The following is a 13,165-nucleotide window of genomic DNA, read 5'->3' on the forward strand; positions in this document are numbered from 1 at the left end:
CAAACCAACACTTTATAAGCAATCCCAGCTTCATCTCGTTTGTACTAAACACTGTCAGCCTACTGTGGCTGGCTGGTTCCATTGGAGAAGGCGGCCATGTCCACAGCTAAGGTCTTTTTGTAAATGTAAGGTCGGGGGTCAGCCACCCGCCCAGCCCCTCTTGATAAGAGATCCAGCCATGTATTACTAAATAGCACAATGTCCATGTGAGTTCTTCAGGCTTGCCCCTAGATTGGTTAGAGCCTGTCACCAGCCTGGACGACATCCCTGGCTCCAGGCAGACATGATGAGGCTGTGGTCTCTGTTTCCCAGCCAACAGGAGGGTGTGGTCGATGATGGGAAATGAGTCCAAAGGCCTGAAAGCTCTGGAAAGAACTGGGTTTACAGAGGAAGAGGCTGGGATTTCATTCCCCAGATTGGCACTATTGTCCTCAGTGCTGGCTGAGACTGAGCTAACCCACCAGCCAGCAAGTCTCCCTGGGAAGAGCAGGGGCCCAGCTCCACCAGGGCAGTCTACGGCTACACACCTGCTCCACAACTCCAAGGAACAAGGCCAACTAGAACTGAGCCAAAAAGGATCTGTCTGGAAAGGAATGTGCAGCTAGGCTGGCCTGAGGCCCAGAAAACAGAATGGTCTAAGGCTAGTTTGGGGGAAGGGGGTTGTTTGGTCAGTTTGAGGTTTTTGTTTTCAGAGTTCTGTTTGGGGGCTTTTTGTTATGCTTAGGTTTGCAGTTTGGGGGACAGGGCATCACTATGTAACTTTAGCTGGCCTGGAACCATGTAGACAAGATTGGCTTTGAACTCACAGAGATCCACCTGCCTCTGCCTCCTGAGTGGGGGATTAAAGGTGTGTTCTACCACATCCATGGCTAAGGCCATGTTTCTAATGACTTTGTCTTAGAAGCTCAAATCAGGGACCTCCCTACCTTCTCCACTCAGGGACCAACCCACAAATGGCCAGGGTCCCAGGCAATCTCAAGGACCTGTCAGCTCAAGGTCAAGCAAGGTCAGAGCTGCCTCACTCCACCACTCTCCCAGAGTCCTGGCACGACAAGAAGAGCCATGGCCACAGTAGCCGGGATGCTCAGGGGTTGGGGCCCTGTCTTAGTCAGGGTTTCTATTGCTGCAATCAAACAGCAGGACCAGAGGAGGAAAGGGTTTATTCAGCTCACACTTCCACATTGCCACTCATCACCAAAGGAAGTCAGGACAGGAACTCAAGCAGGGCAGGAACTAGGAGGCAGGAGCTGATGCAGAGGCCATGGAGAGGTGCTGCCACCTGGCTTGCTTTCTGTGGTTTGCTTAGACTGCTTTCTCATAGACCCAGGACCTCTCGCCCAGGGCTGGCACCAACCACAATGGGATGAGGCTTTCCCGATCAATAACCAATTAGAAAAATGCCTTACAGCTGGATACTGTGAAGACATTTTCTCAGTCAAGGCTCCCTCCTTGCAGATAACTCTGGTCTGTGTGTCAAATTGACATAGGACTAGACAGCACAGGCCTGAAATCTCACAGACCTGGATTCAAATCTTAGTCTGCGACTCCCTCTCTGTTTGACCCTGGGGTGCCATCGTCTTCCCTGACTATCGTGTGGGCCCTCGGCTGTGGCAGCCGACAGCATCACACAGTCTCTGTCAGGATAGACTGAGTTCATAGCCTAGGACCGCTGAGGTCAGTTTTGTTTCCTGTTTCCCAATATGATGTATACAATATAGGACATATAGAACCTGCTTCCAGAACGAATCCTTGTTATGTTGCAGAGCTAAGTCTGTACCCCCATGGCTACTACCCAGAAGCCCCTACTACACTTTCCACCCCTACCAACCTGACTCTTGTGTAGGATCTTGGTACAATTGGAGTGAATTGTACAATTGTCATTTAAGTGTGTGTGTGTGTGTGTGTGTGTGTGTGTGTGTGTGTGTGTGTGTGTGTGTGTATGCACCTGAGTATGGAGGCCAGAGATCAACTTCAGGTGTCTTCCTCGGTTGTTCCCCTGTTTTTGTTTTTGTTTTTGTTTTTGTTTTAAGTTTTTTGAGACAGGGTTGTTTTTGGGTAGCCCTGGCTTTTCTGGAACTCACTCTGTAAACCAGGCTGGTCTCGAACTTACAGATCCTCCTGCCTCTGCCTCCCAAGTGCTGGGATTAAAGGCATGTGCCACCATCACCTGGCTAATATTGAGTTTTTTATTTCATGATACATATTTTATTGTTCCCCCCCCAACTTCTCCCAGGTCCTTCCCACCTCCTCTAGCCCACCCAACTTTGTGTTCTTTCTGTCTCTATCAAAAAGAGGCAAAAACTGAAAATCAAAACAAACAAACAAAAAACCAGAAAAGCCAATAAGGCACAAAATGCCAAGGCAAAACAAAAGACACACAACACACACACACACACACACACACATACACACACACACACACACACACACAAACACACACACACACGCACACTTGAGTCTGCTTTGTATTGGACAGCTACCCTTAGGCAAGGGACCTGTCCTTATAGTGTGGTTCATATACCCAGTGACACTCCATGGGAGAAAACTGATTTTCCCTTTGCCAATGGGCATCAATTGCAGATAGCTTCTTGGTTAGGGCTGAGACCTCATGTCCGTTTTCCCCTCTCAGCCCCGGGACTGCCTATCTAGCTATGTACAGGTCTTGTGCACACTGCCACGCTCTGTGAGTTTGTAGATTCCATTATCCCTGTTGTGTCTTGGAGTCCTTCACCACCCGTGGCTCCGCAGCCTTCCTGCCTCCTCTTCCGATACATCCCTGAGCCTTGAGGGGAGGAGGGGCTTTAATGAAGACACCCATTTAGGAGTAAGGGCTCCAAGTCTCTCACTCTCCGCACACTGCCCAGCTGTGTCTAAGTTAGTTCCCATCTTCTGCAAGAAGAATAAGGGCTGGGTGGGACACTGATCTATGCACATAGCAATGTAGCCATCAGGAGTCATTTCAGCGCTATGTCCCATTAGCAGAATGACCCATGACCTAGCTATTCTCAGGTTCTTGGTCACTTCAGTGTCAAGTATGGGTCCCATCTCACAGTGTGGGCCTTAAATCCATTTTTAAGCAGATGGTTACTCCCATAACATTTGTGTATTACATCAGTGTATCCTACAGGCAGGTCCCAGTTGCGGATCATTCTGTGGTTCGGTAAAGCCATGATTGCCTCTCTCCTTCAGTAATGTGCAGAGCACCGTCCGACATCATGCACACTAGTCAGCAACCGTGACGCTTACAGTTAGGCTCCGTTCAGCTTTTCCTTACTCGGTGACACAGAGTCACCTTCAGCAACAGAGCGCTACCATCAGGACTTGCTTTTTGAGGCAGGTCCTCATTGATCTGGGACTTGCCAATTCAGTAAGACTGGCTAACCAGAAAGTCCCAAGGAGCTACCTGTCTCTGTGTCCCCTGAACTGGGATAGGAAATGCTCGCCACCACACAAAACCTCTTATGTGACTTTGGAGTCACCAACACGCCTGGGCGTTTACATAGACTCTGGTAACCTAACTCAGATACTTACGGTCACGTGGCAAGCATTTTACCAACTGTGCCGTCTCCCCAGATTCTTTTCTTTACTCTTTTGTAACTGTCTTGTTTCCTGCAGCATGATGTCCCCAAGGCTTATCCGTGTTGTAGCATGTGTCAGAACATCCTTCCTGCTTATGGCTGAGTCACACCTCATTATGGTATGAGCTACCCTTGCTTACCCACCCCAGAGAATGGGCTGTGACTCAACCCTAAACAGGAACGAAGTCATTCCACCTCTGGCTGTTGTGTCTGGGGCCATTTTCTTGGTTGCTCTGAAGCCTCTGCCCCAGTCTCACCCCCATGTGTAGAGAGAAAAGAGGGGAGAGAGAAGGGAAAGCCTGTTGCAGAACTGTTGAACAGATTCGATTTTTAAAAACCATACAAAAGTTCCTGCCCCGTGGGCATGACGGAGAGAAGATCAGGTCAGCACCGGGGGCTGAATGGCCAGGTTGTGGCCTGGTCGCTGAGTCTCTACACATCCCAGCTAGGTGACTGGCTACCCTACAAGAGGCCATCAATAAGTCAGAAGCTGATGGCATTGTCGTGCCGGGAGGTAGAAGTGGGGACTCGAGTTTGAGGGGAAGTAAGGGGAGTTTGAGACTTAGGGGCCCCCTTCAGAGTTGGTCAATGGTGTGACTTCTCCATCCCAACCAAAGATAAAATTTCTGTATTAGAATTTCTGTAGTATTGTCCCTCTCGGCTTGGGGACAAATTGATTCAATAGATAGACTACTTGCCAGGCATCCACAAGGGTTCTATTCCCAGGAGCACATATAGTGGTGCATGCCCGAAAATCCTAGCACTCAGGAGGGCAGGGAGAGCAGGAGTTTAAGGTCATCTTTATATAGCATGTTCAAGGGCAGCCTGGAGGACCATGAGATCCTATCTTCTAAAAAAATAATGATAATAAATAAATAAAAGTTGCCTTGTATCTGCCCTTGAACTCCTGGAGTTAGTTAATGCAGCCACAGGCATCCTGAGTAACTCAGGATGTTATTCTGTTATCCCAGGGCCTTGGATGGCATGTGTCACACCAGAAACCTCAGGGCTGCATGGAGCAATCCCTCTCCTCGACTGTGCAATAGCTTTGGAATGCTTAGCTGCTGCCTTCCGATGCCCAGACGGGCAGGGATTAGGGACACAGATAAGACCTCTGCTTCCCGAAGGTCAGCCCTGCCCTCCTATACTCAAGGAGGGGTTAGGGGCTTGGAGTTGAAGCTTAGCAGTAAAGCACTTGTTTAGCCTGTGTGGGGTCCTAAACACCAGCATCAGAAAAACAAAGACAGGGACATTGCCTGGAGCTGGCACCTGCCCACAAGAGGAGAGCTGCTGGGTCTCTCCATGTGCCTGGGAGAAGCAGAAAAAATACATTTGCACGCAGGCCTATGCCCAGGCATGACCAACTCACCATCTTTATGCAATGGGGAAGAAATAAGAGCAGAAACCACTCCCCTCCTTGCCACCTCTCCTAACCAAGCCAGGTGGTTCTGTGTCTGCTGTAAGGCCTGGGGCTTGTTGGATTGCCAGGCACGACTGTGGGACGCATGTGGCCCAGGGTAACTGGACATGACACAACACAAGATTGTAAACTTAAAGCATTGAAAGAAACTGCTGGGGGGAGGCTTTTCTCTTTATTTGTAATTTGAGTGGGTGGTTATTGAGCACGGTCTTCGCAGTTGACGGCATTGTACTGCAGTGTCAAGACATTGGGCGTGCCTGACTAGCAATTATTTGAAGTGACTAAAAGGGAGGAAGTAAGAGAGGGACCTATCATGCCTCTCTTTGGCCTTCCCTCGGCCAGCATCCCATCCCAGGCTGAGAGCTGGGGATAGACACAGAGCTGTAGGAGAGGCTGTAAGAGGGACTGTTGGGAACAGAGCAGAAGGGCAGATGCTTGGAGGCAGGGGGAGACAGAGAGAGACAAATGAAGCCACGGTCTAGGTTGGGAGTGGGGAATAAAGGGCACAAGAGGATTCTGGGATGCTATCCAGCCAGCTTCTTGAACATTGGTGGGGAGAGTCTGTTTGGATGCATGTTGCCTCCCCTCAAAGCTGAGCATTTGAATATGAATCTTAGGACAAAGGGCGGACTTTTGGACCACATGGGTGAATCACACAGAAGCCTCCAGAGCCTGGTTGCGACCGGCCCTGGGTGTTTCCAAGCAGGCTCCTTCCTCTCCACTTGGGCCCTTTCTTCTCCCAGTGACAGCCAGTGTGACAGACTGCAGCCCCACAGGCCCTGTGTGCTCAGTGACATCCCAGCTTGGACCTGCTGGGAGCTTTGCACAAAGGGCCCCGGAGGCAGGGTACCCCACCCTGCCTGGGCAGTTGCTTCATCAGTCGCATTTGTCCCTATGGGGCCTACTGCAGAACCGTGCCACCCAGAAGAGCTACCCTGACGAATCCATTCATTCTGCCACCTCAACAAAAGCAAATCTGGCCTAAGTTAACCCAGACAGGGAAACGTTAGACTTGGGCCCAGCAATGATCGTCGAAGTGCCGTGGTGCTGGTTCAGCCTCAGGTCTGCACATAGCCTGGTGTGTCTCCCCCTCGGACCTCCTTTCCTGTCGTGCCCCACAGCTCAGCCTTCTGTGGCCTGGCAGGAGACCTCATGGCTCTGTGGGTGAAGATTGGGTCTTCTCCCTCCACAAGCAGAGGAACAGGGCACCGTTTCTCGTGCTGATTGATGTGTTGCCGTCCCCGTGTACTCTCCCAGAGAACAGAAGGACACCAAGGATGCCAAGTGGCCCCCAAACCTTAGGGGGTCTTGTTATTCTATGTGGCTGGCCCACAAAGTTCTCGGATGCCAGCAGCCACACACAGGGCACAGGAAGGAGACAGAAATGAGAGTGTGGGTTATGGTGATCCTGAGAGGGTGACGCATCCACGTGGCGATGTCAAGGAGGCAGATGACCACACACTCAAGTGCAGATGCCGCAGGCGCTGGCCTAGAGACACCCGTAAATGTTAAATTCCATACGTGCAGGTGCAAGTAGCCATTTGTTATGGGGGTGATGGAGTCGTGTCCTTGCCAGGTTATCCTGTCCCTCTCAAATTTCACACAAACTCCAACCTCAAAGCCTGTATCCAAAACACCAGGGTCCAAGTCTTTGATGGAAGTTACTGTCCTAAACACAGAACCATGGGATGGAGTGTATTTGTCTCTTCTGTGGTTTTCCCTCTTTTGTTTTTAAATGCACAATCTCATGTAACCCGGACTGGCCTCAAAGTCAATACAGCCATGGATGACTTTGAAGCCCCTGGTCAGTCCCTCTTGCCTCCTCTTCCCTAGAGCTGAGATTATAGGCTCTGCCACAGTGCCTGGGGTAGGCAGTTCTAGGGATCAAGTCCAGGGTTTCCTGCATGCTAGGCAAGCCCTCTACCAAATAAATCCCTGCCTCAACCCTGAATGCCTTTAATCCTTAAGTTTCACTTAGCCGTTCTGACCAGAAACTCTCAGCCCAAGAGGCTAGGAAGAAGTTCATTCTCTCCTCATCCACTGCAAAGGTCTCAAGATTCACCCTGGTCCTGTGGGGCCCTTCCCATCCATAAGAACCTCCATTTCTCCTTGCCCCTCAGAATCCTTCTCTCCTCTGGATGCAGAGCATCCCTTCACAAAAGCCAGAAGTGCTCTCTAAGCCAAGGCCGGGGCTGCTTCTCTGCCTATACTTAGTCCTCAGTCCAGGACATATCGGGTGCACCTGATCAGTCAAGGGGAAGGAAGAGAGAAGCCCTTGGTGTTGATTATTCCTCATTGCTGGGCCAAAATGCCTGACATGGGTGATGTTCTCAGTGACTTCTGCAAGCACCTCAGACCCCAGTGTCACCGGAGCAACCAAATGTGGGAACCTCAGACTCGGGCACAAGGCTGGCCTGTGACTTGGAGCCTTCTCGTCATTTCATATCCAGATGGTTCGTGTCTGGGGACTGACAAGGGTGGAGGGCCATATAAACCGAGAGAGGCTTAGACACGTGGAAGGAGGCCTGGATGCACAAAGAACATAGAGTGACCGTCTGTGGGCTACGCTAAAGCACCCAGATGTGAGCAGCTCCCTGGGATTAAAGGGTGGAGGTTTGGGAGCTGGAGAGATGGCTCAGCGGTTAAGAGCATCTGACTGCTCTTCCAGAGGTCCTGAGTTCAATTCCCAGCAACCACATGGTGGCTCACAACCATCTATAAAGAGATCCAATGCCCTCTTCTGGTGTATCTGAAGACAGCTACAGTGTACTTATATATATAATAAAATGAATAAATCTTTTTTAAAAAAGGGGTGGAGGTTCAAGTGTGCTGTGAAAAGAAGTTAAAGGAACAGCACGGTGCCTGCGGTTGCCAAATTTAATCTGTGGTATCCTGACTGTGGCAGCACTGGTTTTTACCGTGTGGGTCTTCTTTCATTTTATAGAACAGTGCAAAGCATTGGGGGGCGGGGCTTTGTGAGAAAACTCGCGCCCTCAGCTTTTCTCTCTCCCACGGGCTCTCTTGGCTTGGAAAGGACCTAGGAATGAGTAAATCAATGGCAGGATGGGGAAGAGTGTGCAGCGGAGCCTGGAAGAACAAAGATGGGGCGTGGCAAAAGCGAGAGGGATCTCTCCACCGGCTCCCTCCACCAGCCTCAGGCAGGCTCCCGGGGTGCTCCGTGGACATGGGTGCGGTCTACTCCCCTAGTAGTAGGACGTGGCAGGTAGAGGCCATGTGAAAATACCCTGGCTTTCCTTCTCAACGAATCCACCCTTGTTTTCCTGCCTAGGTCCCCCTGGACGGCGTGGCAAGCCGGGACGAAGAGGCGACCCAGGTGAGTCCTGGTTTTCTCAGTTCCTGAGCCAAAGCTGAGTTGCATACCGTGGAGCCTGGGCCCAGATGTAGGTGCCAACCACCTACGTCCTGGTCCTGGATCCTATCCTCCTCCTTCAGTGACACCTACTATCTCTGGGCTGCCATGCCTCATACCACCCCTTCTCGGCTTCCTGGCATCCACCGATCCCGATCTAGATGTTCTACGTCCTCAGCATCCTCCCTGAATCCAGCAGCCGTAGAAACTCAATTTTTTTAAAGATTTATTTCTTTTATATGAGTACACTGTAGCTGTCAGACACACCAGAACAGGGCATCGGATCCCATTACAGATGGTTGTGAGCCACCGTGTAGTTGCTGGGAATTGAACTCGGGTCCTCTGGAAGAGCAGTCAGTGCTCTAAACACTGAGCCATCTCTCCAGCCCCAAAAACTCAATTCTTGATCACCCATTCGGAAACAGCGGCCCTCTATGTCAGCTGACAGAGACCCTGCCAGCTAGCCCTCTGCCATGGGACCATGGGACGCCATCTCCTGCAGATCTCAACTCCTTCCCAGACCCTGCCTCTCCTACCTTTGAAAGGGCCATCAGACTAAGGTTTCACCACCTTCCTCCATACAAACCCCAGGCCTCCCTGTCCCCACAGCCACCTTCCGCCATTACGTTCATTGCATGCAAAATGAACTTACTCTATGGAGTCCCTCACAGTTTAACCTCCCACAACCCGAATCTTCACCACGGTACCCCAAGAGGCATCTACCCCTTCTGCCTCACTTTCCTACATCTGACATCACCTTGGCCAAAGTAACCAATGGCTACAGCAAGACATGTTGCTGTCTTCATCTTCCTGCTTTCTCTCTTTCCCTCCTTTCTTTCTTACTCAGCTATCAAGAAAAAACATCAGGGAACTGGAGAGATGGCTTCAATGGTTAAAGAGCACTTGCTGCTCCTACAAAGGACCTGAGTTTGGTTCCCAGCACCCACTTTGGGTGGCTCACAACCATACGTTCAGCTTCAGGGGATCCGATGCCCTCTTCTGGCCTTTATGGGTACTACACTCCCATGTACTTCCTACTCTCTCTCTCTCTCTCTCTCTCTCTCTCTCTCTCTCTCTCTCTCTCTCTCTCTCTCCTTTTAGGTCAGTTTAAAGACTCATGTGCCCACATCCCTTTTGGTGTTTCATTTGTCCTGGCTCAAGAATCTGGGACATGCGTTATGCGTGGATGTCAATAATCTCAGATCAACTGAATGAGTTTCCGCCGACTAGATACATAAGAGAAACATTCAGGGCTGTGGGTAAGACTGGTGCAAAACTCTGTGAGTCAGTGACACATGTGCTGCTTAAGGCCTGTAGGGTTCCATTTTTAAGTGTAATAGATTGGTTATGGATCGGTAGCTGGAGTTCATTCTCCCTAGACAGCTGGTGCTGCTTCAAGAAAATGCTTCCTGGCCATGTGATCCCATGAGTGTGCATAACTCGTTGAGAGGTCTGCTTGCTCCTCACCGTCCTTCTGGATTCACACTGCTGGCTCCTCTCCAGCTCCCCCGAGCCGGTTTCCACAGGCATCACTACCCTTGACCTCTCGATCTCCTCAGTCTATCCCACTTGCCTCTTAAATGACTTCCCTTGGCCCTCACTTCTCCTCTCTCCCCAAATCATCCTACCCCTGTGGCCCCAACTGCCCATGATACTGGTGATGCCTTTCTTCATGCCTCTGGAGATTATATGGTTTTTTTTGCCCCTCTGAACACATCACCACCCCGTCCCCCATCCCACTTCATCTTCCCATCACAGGAGACAACATCCTTGCTTCCTGTGCAGCGTCCCTGATCCTTCCCTTCACCATACCAAGTCCCTCTCCATCTCTTCAGTTTATCTCTGATCTCTGTTGCCGCCTTCCCTGTCCCCATGGCCACAGCCTCCCACAGCTCTCACCTCCTGCCCTGCCCCCCACATGCCAACCCTCACCGTGGCTGTTCAGGGCCTTGTTACCCTCATTACCTCCCCTGTCCCAGACGTGTTTTTCTCTACCTGAGCTCTTACTGCATATTCTTTTCTCTTTATCCTCAAGACTCAAACTCAGGTAGCTCTGCTAGAAAGCATTCTGTAAGTGCATGGCTGGGACCACACCTACCTCCAGCATCCAGCATGTGAATACATGGGTCAGTGAACACACTCATCCCTTAAACAATATCACAGATAGGGCACAGTTGTAAGGAACCAGGGGCCAGAGGGACCCACCCCCAAGAGGATCCCAGGCTGGCTGTGACCAAGGAAAGCCAGCTCGAGTTCAATGGATGCTCCACTTTTCTCCTGGGAGATAGGCCTGGGCTTCTTTTCTTTTTACAGAAGACCTCCATAAATTTCCAGAGATCACGGGGAGAAACGCCCTACATTCTTCCCTGAATGCCCAGCTCCCAGCAGCTAAGGGGGAGGCTGTGTTGAACTCCGGGATCCAGCTCCTTTCGTTCTGCCTGTGTGTAATGACACACTGAGTGTCCTGCCCAGTGCACAGCTCATCTATCCATCCTTGTCTTCTTCCTTTGTCTTCTTCCTTGCCTTTCGCTGTCCACTCTTCCTTGCCTTTCGCTGTCCACTCTTCCTTGCCTTTCGCTGTCCACTCACCGACATGCTTTTTGCAAGGAGCTGAGAAACACTGTCACTTTTTAAGGACAAAATATAATGCCCCTTGGTTCACTCAAAAACCCACTAGAGGAGTTGGGAAGATGTTCAATCAGTAATGCACTTGCAGCTCAAGCCTGAGGAACCGAGCTCGGTCCCCAGTACCCTCACAATGTGCCATGGCAGCTTGCACTGGTAACCTCAGTGTTGGAGAGACAGAGACAACCAGATAAGCTGAGGCTGGCTAGCCAGCTTTGAAGTATCAGTGACATGCACCCACACACAGGCCAATGAAGAAGCCCTGCTTCTAAAACACTGTGGGAATGGACTGAGCAAAGACACTTGAGCTTGACTTCTGCATCCACATGAGCGTGTGTGTGTGCGCGCACACACACATACACACACACACACACACACACACACACACACGCCTGCACATATGAACACATTCACACAAAAAACAGATACAGATCTAAAAAGATGTTTCTTAAAAGAAGACATAGGAATGGCCAGTAGCCGCTGGGTGTGGTAGACCTGTAATCCCAACAGTGGGGGAGACTGAAGCAGGATGATTCTAAGTTCAAGGCCAGTTTGGACCAAAGAAGTGAGTTCCAGGCAAGCCTGTCTCAAAAGAAGAGGGAGAGAAAAACTTAGCAAATCAAACCCTCCAACAGGGGAAATGTCTGTGTCAATAGTCATCAGGTGATTACAAGTCAGAACCATTAGCTATGTCACCTCACTCCATAGGAATAGCTGTAACCAGAAGGACAGAAGACAGCGTGACCTGGTTTAAATGTGGAGAAAAGGGAGTCTCCGCCCAGTGTTAGAGGACGTGCCACAGTGGGAATCAGAATGGAGTTTCCTCAAGGACTTATATAGCCCAACCATCCCACCTCTGGGTATATACACAAGATGTAGCATCACTGTGGGGGAGGGACATCTGCACCCACTGCTCCTCTTAGCACTTTTCATAGCAGCTGAAAAACACAGGCAACTTAGAGTCTGCACAATGGCTCGAACGAAATATAGTCGATACATTTTGGAATGGTATTCACCTGTGAGAAGAGAACCAAGTCCACCAGAAAAATAAAACTAAATCAGCAAGCCCGAGCCAGTGAGAGATCCTGTCTCAGAAGAGCAAGGTGTGTCAAGAATAACCCCTGTGGCTGACCTCTGACCCCCATGCACACCTGCAGCTCTATACTGGGTCCCTCAGAATCCTACATTCCACGTGATCCCCAGAGCACCGCAATATGAGAATATGTTCTTACCGAAGTTCTGCAGACTAGGAAACAAGACTCCAGGGGAAATACTGTCTGGTCTAGGGTCAGCTGCTAACCAAGGCGACAGACACCTCCCCGTCTGCAGCCCTCCCTGTGAGGTGTTCTGTTCCTCCCTGTCAGAGCCCATGAGAGCCACAAAAAGCAGATGCCCCTCTCTGGTTGACTTTGGGTGGGCCTGGTGTTTATTTCTAGATAGCTCCACACACATGCACATCCTGACATTGTCACCCTATGTTATACAAGGCAGACCCTTTCCTGTGCCCCTGGGAGAAAGACTCTTCTGGAATGCTGGGACAGGATCTAACTAGAATATTGTCCTACTTCACACACTCCTGACATCCGTGCAACCAGTCCCTTAGTGTCTCCCAATGCTGATCGAAACCTTTCCCTGGACTGCATCCTCCCAGCGCCTCAGTATCCACAGGTCCAACTGGTCCAAACAGAATGGAGTTCTCGACTACTCTGTGTAGTCTGCAAGCAGGAAGCACAACACAATGTGAGGTGTAGTTCATTGCCCGGGCCGACCTCCTTCCCCAGGCAAGCTTGTGTGACACTGAATTCCAGGGATGAGATTTTGTACCTGATGTTCCCATTTCGGCTAAAAGGCTGGAGGCCTCTCCAGAGAGTGCCATTTAAATAAGAGTGGCTTTGCTCTGTGGTCCAGACATGCTTAGGGCCATTGGTCCTTCAATGTGAAATTACACAGTGGAAAACTGACAGCTGTTCTTCTTTTCCCTGAGGTCTATGTGCATATGTGTGCACACGTGTGTGTGTGTGTGCGTGTGTGTGTGTGAGTGATGGGGTTGTATGCATGTGCATGTGTGTGTGCATGTGCATCTGTGTGTGTGTGTGTGTGTGGGCTTGCATGCGTGTGAGAGGGTGTTCTCTAATTCCAGCCTTAGCTTGTGTTTCATCTATGCTAGGGCTA

General features: G+C 50.5%; 1 protein-coding gene across 1 annotated transcript in view; it reads left to right on the forward strand.

The window, feature by feature from the left end:
* Col23a1 (collagen type XXIII alpha 1 chain) overlaps positions 1–13,165 on the forward strand; it is a 286,953-nt gene that overhangs the window by 216,384 nt on the left and 57,404 nt on the right. Inside the window, 1 exon segment of the mRNA NM_181636.2 lies at positions 8,288–8,332. Within this exon segment, the coding sequence (NP_853667.1) occupies positions 8,288–8,332 (45 nt within the window).

The sequence above is a fragment of the Rattus norvegicus genome, chromosome 10 (genome assembly GCF_036323735.1).
Source record: "Rattus norvegicus strain BN/NHsdMcwi chromosome 10, GRCr8, whole genome shotgun sequence".
NCBI lineage: Eukaryota > Metazoa > Chordata > Mammalia > Rodentia > Muridae > Rattus > Rattus norvegicus.